At 43.8% G+C, this 19,477-nt stretch overlaps 2 protein-coding genes across 4 annotated transcripts in view; both read left to right on the plus strand.

The window, feature by feature from the left end:
• LOC124069232 (microtubule cross-linking factor 1) overlaps positions 1–19,477 on the plus strand; it is a 71,620-nt gene that overhangs the window by 1,218 nt on the left and 50,925 nt on the right. For all 3 annotated transcript variants that reach the window (XM_046408156.1, XM_046408157.1, XM_046408158.1), the window contains exons 2-5: positions 8–68; positions 7,499–8,583; positions 12,206–12,430; positions 12,887–13,045. In XM_046408156.1, the coding sequence (XP_046264112.1) occupies positions 7,729–8,583; positions 12,206–12,430; positions 12,887–13,045 (1,239 nt within the window). In that variant the 5' untranslated portion in view covers positions 8–68; positions 7,499–7,728. The remainder of the gene's footprint in view (positions 1–7; positions 69–7,498; positions 8,584–12,205; positions 12,431–12,886; positions 13,046–19,477) is intronic.
• rab12 (RAB12, member RAS oncogene family) lies at positions 1,586–6,870 on the plus strand. Its single transcript, XM_046408159.1, has 5 exons — positions 1,586–1,728; positions 2,501–2,639; positions 3,541–3,630; positions 4,048–4,152; positions 4,699–6,870. The coding sequence occupies exons 2-5, from the start codon at positions 2,622–2,624 to the stop codon at positions 4,804–4,806; spliced, it is 321 nt and encodes a 106-aa protein (XP_046264115.1). The 5' UTR covers positions 1,586–1,728; positions 2,501–2,621; the 3' UTR covers positions 4,807–6,870.

The raw sequence follows: 19,477 nt of genomic DNA on the forward strand, positions 1-19,477 counted from the left end.
CCCACAGGAGTTGACTTCAAAATCAAGACAGTGGAGCTGAGAGGGAAGAAGATCCGACTACAGATATGGTGAGTAACTGCGAGAGAAGTCTCCGGTTCCTTCATTCCTCTGCACGGTGCATTTCCTGCGTCCTGTCCTGTCACCCTGCAGCCTGCTGTGACAGAAAGTACCGGTGGCTTACTGGGTGTTAGTGGCTGTTGCTTGCCATCACATGTTTTGTGTTGCCAAAACATGTTGCGTCAACCATTAACATTCTCACAGTAAAAGCTGTGGCTCTGTGATGATATTTACAGTGTTGTTGTCTTAAGTTGGAAATGACTTTATAGGTTACATCAGGTGCTGTTGTTGTTACGCTGAGCATTTTTCCTTACTTGTATACATGTGAAGAAACAGAAACACAAGATAATTAAGAATTAAGATTTATTTTTTTTTTTTACACAGTTCATCACATCCCACATCTGACTCTCCCCTCTTTTTTAACCTTTAACTGAACTTTAACTGATACTTTGCTAGCATTGCAGATTTGGTTTAAACCCAAGTAGGGGAGCTTGTTATATTTGTTTCAGTGCAGTTTTTAGTGGTGAAATGCCAGGTCAGCATCACCATATGTACACGTGTCCGCCCAGAGTTAAAGATCTACTTTGTACCTTTGTTAAATTACACTCGTCACCGGCCGGACACACCTGTGGAGCAGATTGTCATAAATTAACATTTACACGCTTCACAGATTCTCTTTAATGTACTAAGAAGTCGTAGTAGTTTGGTTTAGATTTCACTTTATCATCATATTTCTCTCAAATTTATCTCTCTAATGCGCTCATCAACCAATTGGTGATACTTTAAAATGTTTAGTCTGTTGAATCAGTAACTGGCTGCTGGAGACATGCAGTGTTATTAGAGCTGGATTATTAGTCTGAATGGACTTTTTGTTTCACTTCTTCACTCTAATGTACTGAATTGTAAAACATCAGTGATCCAGAGCTCTTGGGGCACCCATGGTACTGCTCAGATAAACGACCAGTGGCAGAGAAGATGATGTTTGAGTGCTTTGATTAAATTATGGCTCTGCTAGTGTCTTGTGACTTCATTCAGACCTTAATTACATCCTGAAAACATCTAGTGTTTTTGCCAAGTGATTCAAAGAGTGAGTAATGTGCCACAGGTTACAGTTAGGAAGACTTTTGTTTGCTTTGAGTCTATGACTGCATTGGTTCTGTGTGTGACAGTGCTGGGCTACATTGTGGGAACTCCATCGCTTGTTTCACTAACGCTTCTGTCCTGTTCACTGACACCCCATCCACCCTCCCGCCTCCACCTCACGTCTGCCCTTTACCACATCCCACTTTAATCCCGTTCGTCTGACCCGCCCCTCGACCTCTCTGTTCGGGATGGCCGCCCTCAGTGTGTCTCGTCTCTCATGTCGAACTGCTCACATCAAGCTCCATCAGTGCCGCGCCCGGCCTGACCTAACGCTGCCACTGTGCCGCCGTGTCTCTGTCCGCCCTTCTGCTCATAAGCCTGACTGTGACTCACATGGGGAACGGGGAGAGGCTGGCTGAAGGTACAGTAACACTACACGCTTATCATGCTGCTAACCCAGACTCAGAGATGTGTCAGCTGAATCATAGCCTGAAATTAATCCACACTTGTGTTTATACATGTTTTTGTACCTTTTATGTTTTTGTAATAGAGAGTTTTCATTTCCAAAATACACAACAGTTAATTTTGGTGAGTAAATCTAATTTCAAGGGTCTGCGCTTCTTGTTGATCAACCTGTAATGGCTACTGTTGCTTTAGACAATGCTATTATTTTTATTTTGACTTAACGGTAACACTTTAAAAGCATTATGTGAAGAATAAACGAATGGTTTATAACACACTGTAATATAGTTGTAAGCAGATATAAGGACACTGTAAAATCAACCATTATCATGTCTCCTCTGAAGACATATTTTACATTATTACAACTGTGTTTCACAATAATTCATTCATAATTCATTCTTTGTTTATGCAGTAGAATCCACTTATGAGTGTCCACAGACACACAATTAAACACTCGTGTCATACAATGTGTTACAAACCATTCACGAATGTCTTATAAATGCTAACTGTGAAGGAAAGGCTTAGCGCTAATTTTGTGTCTGTTCGTGGGATGTCGTCGTTCGTCAAACTGTAGACGTGTTATTTTGGGACAAAACTCTTTGCTGCTTACCAGATGACAATGTGGACACCACATTTCGCCGTCACAAATGGTGATTCACTGCTTTATAATGATGTACGTCTTAACTAAATAAAAATAAAAGTTAGCAATCAGTTGATCACACTTTCACACAACTGATTCTTACGCCCCTGTGGCCTGGTAGTCATAAACATCTTTAATGAATCAAAAAAAATCCTCAGAACAAATCAGCCAATCAGCTGTTTGATATCTCCAGATCTTTTGGTGACCCTGCACTGACTGCACAGGTTTTTGATCATGTTGCATTTTGTTGATTTCCAGGGACACTGCAGGCCAGGAGAGATTCAACAGCATCACATCAGCCTACTACAGAAGTGCTAAGGGAATAGTGCTGGTGTACGATATCACAAAGCAGGAGACCTTTGACGACTTGCCCAAATGGATGAAAATGATAGACAAGGTAAACAACCCGTCAGAACTACTGGACCTCTGTGGAAACTTACATTTTCTTTAAAGCTCTCATTAGATGAAATGGGACTTTTCTGTGTTGTCCTGCATTACCCGCCATACGTATCAGAAAGTGTGTTACAGCTCCACCCCTTGAACCCGACCATACAACTTCTGATCTTAACCCTTCCTTTGTGTTTGGTCTCATGAGATTATTGATCCCAGGCTGGGAAATTACAGTGCAGTAGCAGCAATACACACAATAAGCAATACAGAATGTTAAAAATAGCAACATACAAGGAAATATAAAAAAAGTGTGTATATATACAGTGTAATGTTGTACAAAATAAAGTAGAATGTAAGATGCCAGTAGAATGTGATGTTGATGTCTGAGAGTTACTGATATTACTTGGCTGATATTAATGTTCTTTCTACAATCCGTCACGTAAATAAATGTTTTTAACACTTGTAACCAGGAAAGGACAGGAGACCTTGTAGCCCCAAGTGTTTTGAATTTATTCATTTTGAAGGTGGTGGTGTATCAGCCATATTTATGTTTACATTATTTATTCAGTATTTATTGGGAGTCCAACTTAAGCATAGCACATAAATGCATCACACAGCAAAGGAAATTAAAACTCCATCATAGCCATGTAGCTTTAATGTAGCTGTAACATTGCAAATTCATATTGAATACTCTTGTTGACAAATCCATGTTTTAGAAAATGTCCAGTTTTTAGAATAATCACCTTAGTGTGTCCTTTTTGTGAAATCTCTATTTAATGGCTCCACCACAGCCGGTTTTCACAGTGTGCTGAACAGAATCCGCCGCAGTAATCTGGTTTGACATTTATGAAAAGGGGAGGTTGACGATATCCTGACGTGTCTCCTCTCCGCTTTCTGTTTTGCGTCAGTATGCCTCAGAGGAAGCAGAGCTTCTCCTGGTGGGGAACAAGCTGGACTGCGAGACCGATCGTATCATCTCCAGACAGCAGGGGGAGAGAGTACGTTCAACACACAGATACTCCCATTCATCATCACGTATCACGAAAGCACGCGAGATCAGAGCATCTAAAAGAAAAATGCAGCAGTGCAAACAGCAGATGTATTGATGAGTGCTGATAAGCAGAACATTTTGACAGCTCAGTCACAAACTATAGCAGGAAAACCTCAGTGAAATGATGCAGAGTGTAGGGCTGATAAATACTTTCAGTGTTTGTGCCTTTTTCAGACATACTAATACTTTCCCCCTGACATTACGTAGCACAGCAGCATGCGTATCCAAAACTTCTGTTAAATCTAGACTTTTTCTATGACGTTCACAGTTTCCAAAGCACTTTTTAACTGTTTAACTGCCCCCATTAAGTGTTTCTGTTGTTCTTTGCTGACGCTGAGCCAATTTTCCTCAATTTGTGTTCCAGTTTGCCTCTCGAATAAGTGGAATGCGCTTCTGCGAAGCAAGTGCCAAGGATAATTTTAATGTCGATGAGATCTTCCTGAAGCTTGTGGATGACATCCTTAGTAAGGTTGGTGTGTTACCAGCAGAGCATGACCAAAACAGTTGGAAAAGAAACTAAAGTATTTCCCTGAAGTATTTCTGGTGGATAAACTATGTAATGGTGATGCTGTTTGCCATTTGACATCTCTAAATGCACAGTGAGGCACAGATTCTCGATATCACTTTTATAACATTTTTCTAACATCAGTCTGTGCAAGCCTACTGCTGTTTCTTGTCACTTTGGCTGCCTTTTATCCTGTTCTTCATTGAATGAATGGGAAGAGAAAGCCTGCTCTGTCTACATTGTATCGGTGTAATAATATCCAGATGACAAGCTGATGTGATACTGTCTTAACCCCACTGAATTCAACACTTTATGCTGGCTTTTCTGGAATTTTCCCAAAAGATTATCTGTGATTGTTTTTGCTGCTTGAAGCTCCTTGTTATCCTCCAAAAATTGAGGCCTGTTCGGCTGTCGCCCTCAGTAGGTCACTGTGGATGTCATCTTAAGCACGCTGCCTGAAACTTCGATGCTCTAATCCCATGCTCTCTGACTTTGTTCCTGATACAACAGATGCCTCTGGAGGTTCCCAACAAGGAGCTTTCCAACAGCGTCCTGTCTCTGCAGCCTGAACCGGAAGTGCCTCCGGAGTTGCCGCCTCCTCGCATGCGCTGTTGCTGAGTCAGAGTGGTCCCTCGTCCCACAAGCGCTCAGCTCACACGTGCAGAGTACAAATTAGACCACCAGGGGGCAGCATACAGCAGCAGTTTGGCATTACAGATTGCTGCTGTAAGATGCATGTACTCTCTAAACAACCAGTATTATCTCCCACCCCCACCCCCACCCATTTCTTCTCTTGTTTTGTAAGTGTACACTATGACATGTACCACACTAACACTTTGGCCTGGTGAATCACCCACTTCCTACCACCCGTCTGTCTACACTTGACCCCAGACTACCTCATTCCTTGGACCGTTAGGCTAGCTGTGCACCCGCACGTGCCTTTGAGGTAGAGAGCCCTCTGAAAGCAGTTGTGCTTTTACAAGTAAGGGCCTTACAGCTTGTTTTCTTCCCGTCTTCATTCAAAAAATAGCCCTCAGACATACTGTACTAAAAGTTAGACGTCGTCCCAGTGGTTTTGTATCTCTGCATCATCTAGCTTACAGAAAAGAAGGGATAACGGTAGCTCACATCTCTTAGGCTTAGTTTAAATTCTCAGTCTAGGTACAGTAGTTTTTGTATTCCTGCTAGTATTTCAAGTGATGAGTTGACTTGATGTAAACAAAAGCACATAATGTAAATACGGTGTGTTGCTGTAATGACTGGACAAGGTGCAGTTTTCTGTAGCCAGCAGGAGGTGGTTGCGCAGTGGTGATCATATCAGTTTATATTCCTTTGCCTTAAGGTATTAAAGTGGCTGGAACGGCTCATTTTGCGTTTGTGTAAATTGTGATGTTTTGCACTACAATCCATCTTGCATAGTTAAGCTGACATGCAGAAAAACAGAGTACACGACTTGTAGTTTTAGCGCTAGTGAAGATCATAGCTGGGCTCGGTAGTGGCCGCTCTGAACTCTTCCTCACGGTGTTGACATGGGATGTCGATGCAAGGAGAGATGGGTAATGTAGTCTTTGAGGGACTGGTGTTTTCACAGAAGCATTCTCCTTGTGTGTCGCTGGCTTTTTTGAGGAAATAAAGACATTAATTAGCTAGTCCACGTGTAGACATGGTTTTAGCCTTTGATTTGGTTTTGTTACTAATATTGCATACTTGCAAAGTGTTTTGTTTTTGATGTCCCCCCCCTAAATTCAGATTAAAATTTAGGAAGAATGTTTGAGTCGCCCTTTTCCAGAGACGAGCGCTGGAAGGTTTGTTCAGTATCCGAATGACTCAGGAAATTGTGATCGGCTCGTGTCTGCTCACTTTGACAGGCTTTTATTGCAGACTTCGCTTGCTTCGTGAGGAAAAAAAAGATAAACCCGTTCAGAAAAGCTGTGTTTGAAGAGGACGTTTGTTTTTTCTTAGAGGAGGGGAGCAAGCTTGAATTTATGATGTTTGTGACAGGCGAGTATTGCGATGTCCCACTACATTTGCACATTTTCAGAAAAAATGGGCTCTGCGTGTTAAGCCCTACTGTGTTGATAGACACTAATCATCATTTAATTCTTCCGTCTTCTTTTGTTAAATTAACTCACTATTAGCGGTGTAGCACTGTGAGTTTTTCAGTTTTGTTTTTACATATTGGAGTGGAAGTCTGAGGGTGAGGAGGGACGAGCCCATCCGAAGCACCTGCTCTTAAACTGACTCGCTATCGGCTGATTTTATTTTAAGTTTATTTTTTAAATGATCTTCCTGTCGAGTTTTTGTGGACTTAAAATAGGACAACTGAAACACTGAAGATGTTTCTTTGCTGATAAAACAGTCACTGACATTAAAAGCACATCTCGCAATAAGATTATCAGCCAGCAGACGTACAACAGATCACTGGCCCTCCCCGACCTTTAGCACTAACCCTGTGGTGTCTGTTTCAATAGCCAAGCCTTGTACTACTTAGTGTTTTAAATATACATTTGAAAAATGCTTTTATTTGAAATGTGTATCCTTAAAGATGGAAGACTGTACTTTGTATTAAACCTGTTATAAGTCTTTGAAAAGTTTTGGCATGTTTAAAGCAGATTTGTGGTATTTATAACTTGTGGCATTCTTGAACTAATGAAATGCAATTAAAGATATCTATATTTATTACCAGATTCTCGTCTTGATTTTAATGTGAGGGGGGGTTTGATCATTTGCTCTGTTTTAATCCACTTCCTTTCACCATTTCATAGGTTCAAAAGATTCTGTAAAAGTTTTGTTTTGACTTTTTAGTGTACAGATCAGAAATTTGAGATTAATTCTCGATTCATTGTGATTTGTTGGGACTGAAGAGGTGAGTATTGATTCGTATTGTGAAGGCGTTCCGTATCCGTTTGTGTGAGCCATTAGGGCATGCGCACCAAAGCGTGTCAGACCTGGTCCCGGAGAAAACAAGGGGTGTGCTTGGGCGCTCGTGAGGAAGCGGCGCATGCGCCCCGCAGAAAATCACGGGCGTCGAGCCTCGCACCGCAGCGATTGCAGATCTTCTATGTCAGACAGGAGGGAGTGGGAAGGGGTGCGAGACACGGGGGCCCAACACTCACAGCCCGGTGTAGCAGAGGGATGGAGACCCGATCCGCGGAGGACGAGGAGGGCTGATGTGGCTCTGACTTGACTCTTTTCTTTCCAACTTGAGCCTTACGAGCCCTGCCTGCAGATGCAACCTGTCTGTCATCCCATCCGTCCCGCTAATCCTTTTTTATATATATATGTGTGTGTGTGTGTGTGTGTGTTGCAGCGTTTCCTCCACGGAGCCTACAGGCAGAGGGGACTACAATGACAACCTGGTGAATGCAGACGAGATGGAGTAACGCATCAAGCACAGCGCAGGATGCGCATCCCCAACCCGACAAGGAAGAAGGCAGAGAAACCCGGCTGTTTTTCTGGTGTCGCATGTCAGAGATTTTCCGCGGTGTTGTGGATTGATCGTTTCCTTCATCGCGCTCCTGCTGCCGGTGTCGGTGTATAATGGAGAGCTCCAATGGCTCTGGCAGCGACACCAAACCGCAGAACCACCAGCTGGAGAAGAAGAGACTGAACCGAGCGCCTTCCCCGGCCAGACCTTTCCTCAAGGATGTGCACTCCCGCTCCACCAAGCCACCTGCCATCGTACCAAAATCCCCCAAACTCAACAAGCAGCAGCAGCAGTCCGTCTCACTGCCCTTGGCCCATCCGAGCCGCAACTCCAGACGCAATACAACCGGGTCGAAAGAGAAACTAGCCACGGCAAAAAGTAACACCAAGTCTTCTGTGGCGAAAAAGCCCACAAAGGTGCCCCAGCATGCAGCAGTGGAGCCCAAAGCCGCCAGCCTCAAACCGGACAGCACCAGCAGTCCGATCCTCGCCAAAGGCAAGAAGGGGAAGCTGGCCTCGATGTCCCCGGGCCCTCTCAGCCACGGATCCCCGATCCGGGTACCGACCGGAGCGCCTCTCGCCCGGGTCAGCCAGACCGACAGCAGCTCAGACCTGTCAGACTGCCCGTCCGAGCCGCTGTCTGACGAACAGAGGCTGGCACCGGCCGCTAGTAGCGACGCCGAGTCCGGTACCGGCTCCAGTGACCGGGAGCAGCTGGGAGCCGATAATCCGCTGCGGGGCGAAGCAATCGGAGCGGCCGCTGATGCTCCGTTGCGCACAACCGAGGCTTCCGCCGCCAAGGGAAGCATGTCTCAGGCTCAGCCCGCTCCGGGGGCGCACCTGGAGAAACACAAGCAGGAGAAACCCTTACCAAGCGCACAATTCAGACTGCCAGGCACCAAGGATGTGACCGAGGAGGACCTGCTGCGGGAGGTGGAAGATCTGAGATCTGAAAACGACTACCTCAAGGTACGGTGCTGTTATCTCAGGAGGTAAAGAGGCTAAACAAACGTGGCTTTTACCTGAGATGTATGCTGACACCTAATTCCAAATGTACATTTACAGAACACCTCATTCTTTTGCTGGTTTATTGAGTCTGTCGTCCAGAAGCAGCTGGACCCCAAAGCGTCCCGTGCAGGACAGTCCTCGCCTTCGCCTGTGTTTTCTTCTTAGTCTCTTTGAGCAACTTCCACCTGCTCACTAATTGAACTCATAATCAAAATATATAAATCATTACAATGAAAACACGTTTCCCCTTTAAGTCCTCACTGTCGTCCATCATGTTGTCTTTTTAACCTTCCCCTTCTTGACCTTTGTTGATGGGAGGTTTCTGGTTGTGACTTCACGCTGGTGTGTCCTTACACTCTCAGGTTTTAGTTTTATGTTGTTGCTGTCAAGTCATCAAAGTCTGTTTTGATAGAAAAGCTTAACATTTTGTCCCCCCCCCCCGTCTGTTCGTGCACGGAGAGAAACATTGTCTCTATGTGATGTGATGTGAACAGATTGTCCTCAGGGATGCACAGTAGTTTGTTTTTTTGTTGTATTTCAGTCAGTGTTTTATTTGCATTGTTGTATTTTACTCCTGCATGAGGATCCTGCTTGAAGACATCACACAGGATCTCCCTCCCTCCCCTTCCTCCCCTCCCCTCCCCCCTCTTTAAGTAGGCTATCCCCCATAAGTTGGGGAGGGGAGTCAAACAGATAATGCGGCAAACAATCTTGCAGGTTTTCTCCCCACACGGTTTATTCGCATGTTACTGGGAATATTATCTCAAACTTGACCACGCATGTCTCTGTCTCTCTCTCTGGCTCGTCGGAAACACAAGAGAGTTAATCAGCTTTACTGGCTCTGACTGTAATGGCTTTATCCCACAGGACTTGATAACAGTCAGATGTCCCATGTGTGTTGGGTTCAAACACCCTCCTGCCTGGCTGTCAGTCTGCCAGCTGGGACTCTGAGGTGAACTCTTCCACCCCCTCCAATGCCCCCAAATCATCTGGGAGTCCCCACCGCTGCCTCCTCTGCTGCTCATTTATCTACGTTATTTTACATTTATTTTACATTTATTTAACATTGTTTCAGTCAGGTTTTTTTTCTTCTTTTGATTATATGAAGAGAGGAGGTTTCAACCTTTGTTACTGTGTCTACGCAATCGCGCTAAGAATATATTTTTGGGGTGGGGGGGGGGTCCCTAACGATTATTTGCAACCATCCTGAGAACCGGTTAAGCGTTTTGAGTCATCGTTCAAGCCGTAGTGTAAAACGTTTGGAGCCAGTTTCCCAAATTAAAAGATTTGCCGCTTTTCTCTGTTGAATATAACTGTAAAAGTGAATATATTTGGGTTGTGGACGTTTGGTCACACACAACATTCATCACTCAAATATGGGAGCTGTTGATAAGGTATTTTACATGTTTTATTGCATGCTCTGTAAATTTTCAGAAAATTGCAGAACGGTCCCTTTTGAGTTCCCAGAGCACAATGTGACATCTTCAGAATGCTTGTTTTTATGAAAAATAATCCTAAGCTAATAATATTTACTTTCCTGTCATCTAAAACAAAGAAAAGCTGCAAAACTTCTCATTTCACTCGCTGGAACCAGCAAGTTTTTGGCTTTTGTCCTTGAAAAACAACTTAAAGGATTAATAGACTATCAAAATTGTTGCTGCCTGAATTCTCTCTAAAATTGACCCCAGATGGACTTCCCACTCCTACAGCTCAGTTCATTATTGATTAGCTGATTGGGAGAAAATATATTCTAGATTTTTTCATATTAAAATCCCAACATGTATTTGGATAAGCAGCTGATCACGGAAAAAAAGTTAAGAACATCTTAAGCTTCTATAATATCTGAAATTTCTGCTTTTTGTCATATTTGATAACAAATTTATTGTTTTGAACTGTTGAACAGCCCAAGTGATGGTGTTTTTTACATTTTCTAGACTGAAAAATCGAACGATTGAGAGAATAATCAGCAAACGAATAAATAAAGAAAACAATCAGTGGCTGCAATTTCATGCTACGAAGGCTGTCGGACTTCAGGAGCAAAAATCTTAATTTTCTAATTAATAACAGCAGCTGCTCAGTGAAGATATCCACAGTTCGCACCCTGAAAGAGATGACTAAGCGCCAGCGATGACTCAGTAACCATCTGTGATGCTCTCTAAATGTACCTGCTCCCATGATGCCGTTCTGCCCCGGGCTCGGCTTTTAAAATGGCCATCGATTGGGCCGACCCCGTGCGAGGTCATTAGCTCCTTCCTCAGGGGCTCCTCAGATAACAATGGGCTGCTGAGCTTTTCCAAATGAGGATAGATTTAGTTTTCATTAATTGACACTCTCCTCCCTTCAGCATCCCATTGTCTTTTCATCAGGTGCCAGTCGAACCCTTGGAAATATCCAACCCCGGGGGAAATCTGCTGAGCAAACTGACGGAGACGAGCGTTTACCCTCGAGGTTACCAAACAAATCTATTGTGGTACTACAGATAAATCTTTCTTCTTTTAACCTCGGTTCATCCTGGATTGTTTCATGCCAATAGGACATGGAGAATATGAATGAATGCATCCAGTTGAAGAGATAAGATGCTTAGCGTCAGCTGGTGATGTAACGTCATCAGCTCCACGAGCACTTGCAACACTGGAACGTATGTGATGCTGCATCTCCTTTAGCTCTGCATCTGAAACCCCTGAAAGTCCTCTGAATGGCGACCCCTGTAAACCGCGTTACCCCTTTTTTCATGCGGCAGAATCACAACTTTCTGTGTAAATTTCATGAACATGAAAGGTAAAAAATAAAAATAATGGACGTTACCCCCAGCTGTTGTCACATCAGCTGGACTTTCTGTTCTCCCAACAGCAAAGTGTACAGCGATTGTTTTCTGCGTTCTGAGTTTTGTTCTGACATCACTGATGCGTCACGCTTTCCTCTCAACCAGCACCTTTGCCCACGGCAGCCTAGGACCAGCATCTGGATTTCCGTGCTGGATGTCTGAGGAGGGGATCTTTGGTGACCTTTCCTCTAAAGGCAAAGCTCAAGTCAGAATTTACTGAGGAAATGTTAAAATCTAACGTGTACATTCATACTCCCCAGAAGCTGAACATTTTGAACATCCCAAAATCTTCCTCTGGTGCCAGTTTTAAACTCAGATGATTTTCTATCTTTTTATCCCCTTTGATGTTGATTCCTTTTTCTGTAATGCTGCCCTCAGGAAAAGCTTTGCTCCTTTTGATTCATTTCTGATTAGGCTCAAGGAATATCAATACTGTCCGCTTCACAAATGCAGAGATTTTCAAGCTGCTGAGCAGTACTTCTCTCGTGTACCAACACAAGTATTTGTGCCACAGATTTGCGCAGTACATCGTTCACGGTAATGGCCTTTAAAGGCAAACAAAACCTTTGACCTTTGCAGACAGAAAACTTAGAAGTGCTTGCTGCTGTTGCAGAATGAAAAACTTTAAAACAGGCATAAACCCGAGAGTCAGCACTGCTTGCAGCACAGGATTACACTGAATGCCTGCTTTCAGTTCGGTCGTGGTGATGGTTGTGGAAGTGATACTGAAGTTTCCCTCTGCCTTTGTGCGTCTCTCAGGATGAAGTGGACGAGCTGCGGGCGGAGATGGAGGAGATGCGAGACAGCTACCTGGAGGAGGAGGTCTACCAGCTGCAGGAGCTGCGGAGGGAACTGGATCGCTCCAACAAGAACTGCCGCATCCTGCAGTACCGCCTGCGAAAGGCGGAGCAGAAGAGCCTGCGGGTGGCGCAGACCGGCCACGTGGACGGCGAGCTGCTGCGCACTCTGGAGCAGGACTTGAAGGTCTGTGAGAGCGCGTCCATGTCCACATGTTTGTTTGCGTCTTTGCGCTGAGGTTTGAACTGTCTCCTCCAGAAGACACTTTGAGATTTTACACAGTTTTGGAAGTTTTGTAGCAGATTACACGTTGAGTATTTCCACAAAATTTTATGACTACAACCTGTTAGAGCTTTAAAACAGAATCTTAAAGACATTAAAGCTCTCCACTGGAGACTGATAAATGAAATGTTATTTTTACTGGGTTACCAGTTTCTCAAAGTAGTGACCCACAAATTATTTTAATTTTCAGGACTCTAAATGGATACTTTATTTGCAATAAATCAAACTGAAATTCTTAGCTTAAATGTAGGACAAGATGATAGGACAAGATCTGAGCCCCTATAGAACTGTACCAGTGGTGTGTCGTTTTTGTGTTCAAAACATTCATTTGGTGTTACTCGTCTGTACCTGTGATCCCAGGTGGCCAAAGATGTGTCGGTGCGTTTGCACAACGAGTTGGAGAGCGTGGAGGACAAACGCAGCCGAGCCGAGGACGAGAACGAGCTGCTCAGACAGAAGATCATCGAGGTGGAGATCTCCAAGCAGGCGCTGCACAACGAGCTGGAGAGGATCAAAGAGGTGAGAGGACGACAGCGGACGTGTTTGTCGCTTTCATACGTTGCAGCTCAGGGGAGAACATTTGCTTTCGGTCGTCATCAGAAGGGCAGGAAAATGGCGCTCACACGATGCTGGTGGCCTCGCTGTTTGCACAGGTTGAATCTCCAGCCCAGCATGAGTTGCTGATCAGTCAGTGTTGTGGCCTCTTAGCTCCCTGCATATCAACAAAGGGAAGTCTCAGTTAATGTGATGCTCTTTCAGATCAATGGCGGCCCGATCAGCAGGGCCGCCGCTGTGAATCACTTAACCGGCCCTTTCAGACAACCGCTTTTGTGCAATCCGAGCGACTTTGCACATCAGCTTTCATACAACAGTATGTTCTTATTACTTTCTACCTGAGGTTGCTGCTCCTCCTCCTCCTCCAGGCCAAAGAGGAAATCCAAGTCAGTTCCCAAGAACATCTATGTGGAAAGAAGTTCTGCAGCTTCTTTATGCCAAGACTCTTTGGTCCTGTTTAGAGAGCCTGCAATCATTTTGTGAATTCAGCCTAAAGTCTAAGCCAGTTCATTAACAGTCATCTGAGGCTGTTTTTCCATCCTTTTCAGTCTTAGTTACTGTAGACATGTCATGTATTGAGATTTTCAGAATGAATTTGGCTATTAAGAAAACATTTGGCCATTCATTAGTATGTCGGCGGTTACATTATCAGGGACGCTTTTTGTGGAAAACAGCCAAATACTTCAAAGATTTCAATACGGCGCTAGAATAAAAAAAAAGACGCTGATTGAGATAATGATTGATTTGAATAATGTTAATATCTGTCTCCTTCTGTAGTTTCAATGCTGTCAAAAGAGTATTGATGCTTAAATACTCTTTAAACAACACACACAGACAAACTCACAGCAGTTTGATTTGATGGATATACATGAGGACGTCATCTCCTCTTAAGACCACCTCTTCGATTTCCAGTTTTTATGTGTACATATATATATTCATACGTGTGTGTGTTATGAGTTGTGGGACTACAGTTCCCATCCTGCTTTGCGGGATGTTATTGAGAACCACAGAATCATAAAGTTAGCTACAGAACATACCTGAGCACCTTATTTAGATAGATAGATAGATGGATACTTTATTGATCCCAAGGGAAATTCAAGATTTTTTTTTATTTTATTTTATTTAGACTTGAACCATACACACACAGACACACTCACACTCGATCTGTTCCAGCATTTCTGCTTTATTCAGTCGGCACTTGAATCTTAAACGTGTGCATGCGTACGACTGCGACTGTAGCTGCAGAATTCTCTTTCGTCTGTGAACTTCCGTGTGGTGTTGCTGTGTGAGTGTTTGCTCTGATAGCGGTGAGGCAGGGTTATCGTGCAGGTAATAAGATGAGCGGAGGCTGTTCTCAGTGCTGCCTGGGCTCATCTGCTTAGACTAATCGATTCTGACAACAGCAGGTAACATGCCTTCTGGCAACAAAGAGAAAGTAGGCTAATACCAGCCCAGTCAGTATGGAGATGTGTCTTCCTTTTGGCAGCTGACACTGTCTCTGAGTTACTGCTCTGCACGTGTGCTGCTGGTTTGATTCCCGACTCGTGCCACAGTGACATGACCTCTGCCTCTGTGGGTCCCCCATCGGTTGAAAACTTATATCCCCAGGCGGTTTGTGACCTTAACTTATCCGTGTTTTAAAAAAAGGCAACTTATCAGCTCCTGACCGAGCAGCATGTGCTCAGATGAAGACAGAAAATCCATGTCTGCTGTGGATGTGCTAATGCAGCAAAAACAATCTCCAGCCTTTGTTGTTGTCGCTTTGCGCTTGTAACCTAGTGGAGGAAAACGCCCGGCGACATCACGCACGCGAGGAGTGTTTTGACGTGCAGGGCAGTTGCAGTATTTGCAGTGGCTCCAGACCCTTAATTCTGGGCTGTACATTGAACCCAGGATGAAACAGACTCTCTCAGAGGAAGAGATGAGATGGCGGCTGCTCCAAATGGTTGCAGTTTTTGTGTGTGTGTGTGTGTGTGTGTGTGTGTGTTCCCCAGAGGTTTGCCCCAGAAAAACACAAGCCGTCTCTGGATCTGCACGTCCACATCACGTGACGCCGTGTTCCCGCCGTACCCGAGACACACGTTTCCAATGCAGCACCCCAAGTAGTTTCATTTCTCAGTGCAGGATTTTTCCAGCAGTTAATCACCCTGCACTCGTTTTGAATTCCTGTGTGAACTTCACACGACCACAATGCGCAACCTGCTTGTTTGTTTGCATTGATGACGGCTGTTGTATGCGGATGATAAGATAACATTTAGTCTGGGCCGATTTTTAAAAAGTCACTCAGGCTAAGAAGCTGCACAGTGACAGAGGTTATAGGATACTGACTTTACTGACAGGAATGTTGTTCAGCTGGACTGAACGGTTGTTCTTGTCCCTTCCTGCTTTCCTCAGACCTTCTGAATTGTGCCTCAGATGCAAAGCAACGCAGTGAAAAGCAGAAAAATCCTCCACACGCCTTTAGGAGGCACCTGCGTTTTCTGTCATTTGTTCTTTTTCTTAATGATCTTTGTTATGGCCCTTTATCACTACAGTTAGTTTAGAATACAAACAAGCATTGCCGCCCACTTTGCCTGTCGCACTCTCACACCACAGCGGTCATACTGACAGCCGAACCTCAGGTAGGTCAGGCGTCTCCTCTCCGTCTCCGCCTGCTCTCTGTGCTATCAGAGGCTACGCAGCGTGACTCTGGCCTGCAGACTGGCACCCCTGCATGGATTAATCCAACAGGAAGGCCTGTTATAAAACGACCTGGTGTGTTTCAGCACACTCTAATGGGAGGGGGGGGTTAGCGTGAGAGAGAGAAAGGATGGCTGTAATCAGATGGCTGTAGGCCCTATTTGCCCGCGATACGACCGCGACGCCACAGCTTACAGACCTGATATTAAACAGTTTACGGGGGCTGGTTGACAGGACCCTCTGTTGTTACAGAGGTGCTGCTGCTGCTGCTTTTGTGTGGTCAGTGCGCAAGGAAACGTGATTGGCTGAGAGATTTTTCATTCCTCTGACATGAGAAGAAAGGCCCGCTGATACGCGTAATGAAATGGAACTAATGAAATGTCAACGTGCATAACAGGAGCATCAGGTGATTTATTAGGCGCTCTCTGTCCCCTGTGATAAGTTCATCTTTCATTACAGCAAAATGATAATCCTCTGTGCTTTTCCTCCTCGCTGAGTACCGGCAGTGTCAGATTTGTTGACATACAGAAGCACTGACTTGAGATCAGATCCCATGAGGGCACAATAAAAAAGCTCACATCAAGACATAAAGGTATTTTATTGTGCTAAACACTATACAGTTATGCTTCTCTTTGGAGTAGATGTAACTGCATTATTATGTTATTTGCACAAGTAGCACAAATAAAATTTAACTTACCTGCATTGTTTTGAGATGGAGGCAGAAATGATAAAAGAAAACCTTGACAACCAAAACTCTTGTTTACAGGGTTAGTAGGAATTCAACTAATGATGAAGTCATTGCCGATATATTTATGTATATATATATATATATTTTTTTAGTTGGTTCTTTTAAATAAATGACTCGTCACATCCCATCATAATTTACCAGAGCTCAACGTGATGCTTTAAAAGTACTTGTTCTGTGCAACCAGGAGTCAAAAACACTTGATATTGAAAAATTATATTAAACGATAAGTCAATTAATCAGTCATCAAAAAATAGGTGATTTGTCATTTCAGTGATTTTTTGTGTGAAAATTACAAAAGAAAAAAAGCAGAATATTTTCTTGTTCTGCCTTCTCAAATTATATATGTCCTTGTTTTGCTCTTCAAGAGATCATCACAAATTAAATGTATTTGGGTTAATTGGAAAAAAAATAGTTGTTTCAAGACATCTCAAGGAAATTCAATCGAATGCAACTGGACTTAGTTATTTGTCTTTGAAGACGTTTCACCTCTCATCCAAGAGGCTTCATCAGTTCATGCTCGCTTGACTAGGCTGGGACTAGTCCCAGCCTAGTCAAGCGAGAGGTGAAAGGCATGAGAGGTGAAACGTCTTCAAAGACAAATAACTAAGTCCAGTTGCATTCCATTGAATTTCCTTGAGATAACCATGACCTGGATGAATGAGAATATTCACAGGCTTGTTTCAAGACACCACGTCAGGCTCAAAAAAGCATCAAACCCACACATTTGAGAATCAGGGAATTCCTCTGGACTTTTTATTTAAAAAAAAGAGACTAAACTGATTATCGAAATAATTGTGGATGAATACTTGATAATTGATCGACTTCTTGATTAACCAATCGAAATGAAGAAACCTTCAGCTGCTAGCTGCTAGCATAAGGCCTGGGAGCAGGGGGAACATCTCACCAACCGTCAGCCGGCTCTCTTGTCAGAGTATTGGCAGCGTTTGCGTTTTTGTCACGTATGTAAAAATAGGAATTGAGGGTATCTCCAGGAGCTGCTTCAACCTTTTGTTGCTGTTTTTCACCACTACAAAAGGTACGAGAGGGGAATGCCTGCATTCTTAATAAGTCACTGCAGACATCATTTGTTTCATGTCAGAGCAGCCGCCTCGTGTTCGTCTCTCACGTCTTTCTCACAGGATCTCAGCAGAAGACGAAATGTTGGCTTTGAAGAACCTCCTCGTTCTTCTCTTCTCATCTCAGCCTCTCACGTCTCCTTCATATCTCCCCCTCCGCCGGGCTCTGCTGTGGTTCCCTGTCGGAGGACTGTGAGGGAATCTCATTGACCTAGTTAATATCTTCTGTCTGCCTGCACCAATGGGAAGCAGAGCAGGCGTGAGGAGAGGAGCAGCGTAGGGACTCTGCTGTAAGTCGAAATCTGCTGCAGTGACACGCGTCCGTATGAAGCTCGTCCTCACGCTGCAGCTTCCTCGTTTTTCGCCATTTGCATGCCGGTCAGGAACAGGTGTGAACTCGTAAAGGATTACTGCTGTTCAGGTCGAGCTCTCTGAAATGCAACGTTTTGAAGGTCAGACCTGTGCTGTAAACAAAGCAACATGATTGCTGAAAATGGTTGAACTTGATCATTTTTATGCTCATCTCAAATGAGTGGCTCGTGAAGGAGGCTAAACCTGTATGGTGGGTCGCAGAGCATTTTAGAAGCAACGGCATCGTTAGGCCAAAGGCAAACTTTCACCGACACAAAGCAAATATGGGAATCATCAAATCTGCATGACACCCTGGAGTGATGGGTTATAATTCGCAAAGCGCAGTTCTTTTGAAGTTTAAAACCCTTGAAAAATGTAATTCCTCCTCCGTATGAACACGCGCCGAAGTGTTTTAATTTACAGGAGGCATCAAAGCTGCCACAAAACAGCCTGAAGCTTTGGTTGTAACAGCAGTCAAATTGTCCTCAGACATTTTAAAGCATTTCAAAATCACATTTGAAGTCAACTTAAATACAATCTTTAGAGATCTTAAGACCTGACATGTTTTTCATATAAAAAATTTTTTATATGAAATACATGCACCAGTTTAAGTGCTGGCCAAAACCCCAATTTGACTTTTTGTAGAAAACCAGTCAGACATGAGCAGTAAAACTATGATGATAATAATAATAAGTTAAACTCAATATAACTTGAGGGGTTTTTTTGTGTCTACAAATGATGAAGTCATGATTTATGGGAGTAAACAACACCTGGGAGATGCTTTCTACATGCTTGTCTTGCCCAACACCCAACTCTTCCCAGCATCAGGTCCTTTGGGGTGATTATTGTCAGAAATACTAAAAAGAGGCTGAAAAGTTAATCTTGCAGCTTTGCTTTTAGGTGATAAATTAACCCTCACCCAGCAGATCATTCTGGCTATATTTTAAATCTGCTGCAGGAAGAAGAAACATATTTGATGACATGCAGGTATACAGTAACGTTTGCCATGTTTGCATCTTAGCTTAGGGTGCCATCATCCTAATATTTGCTAATTGGCACTACACACAAGATCTGACAGAGGGTGGTGGAAATGGCGTTAGTTTTGCACGTGTTTTGTCATAAACCGAAGTATTGGACAAATTACATCCTTGAACAAATGGCAGCTGCAGATGAAAAATCGGGATCAGCAAAGTCAGCAGGATTCATCATCTGAAAGTCTTTAATGTCCGTACAAAATGTCATCACGGCAATCCATCCAGTAGTTACTGATATATTTCAGCTTGGACCAAACCAACCAACTGCTGTGCCGCTAGCAGGGCTAAAAAGCATTATCTCGTCATCCCACAGCGCTCTGCTCAGCTTAACCGAGAGGAGAATATACACGGTGCTCATCCAAGGTTGGTTCCTCGGTTTCTTCTCTTCTCCACTGTAACAAATGGCATTAGCAGTTATATTTAGGGAGGCTGACAGCAGCTTGGCAGGCTGTAAGTCAGACTGAGTCATTGTGTTTCTCACATCTCCTCCAAACACAAGGAAGAGACA

Source organism: Scatophagus argus, chromosome 13, assembly GCF_020382885.2.
Source record: "Scatophagus argus isolate fScaArg1 chromosome 13, fScaArg1.pri, whole genome shotgun sequence".
NCBI classification, from domain to species: Eukaryota; Metazoa; Chordata; class Actinopteri; family Scatophagidae; genus Scatophagus; species Scatophagus argus.

Excerpts from the sequence above, each read along its gene's own strand:
- rab12 (XM_046408159.1), top strand. Across the intron at positions 3,631-4,047 it reads CCAGACAGCAGGGGGAGAGA|TTTGCCTCTCGAATAAGTGG; the intron begins GTACGTTCAACA and ends TTTGTGTTCCAG. Across the intron at positions 4,153-4,698 it reads TGGATGACATCCTTAGTAAG|ATGCCTCTGGAGGTTCCCAA; the intron begins GTTGGTGTGTTA and ends CTGATACAACAG.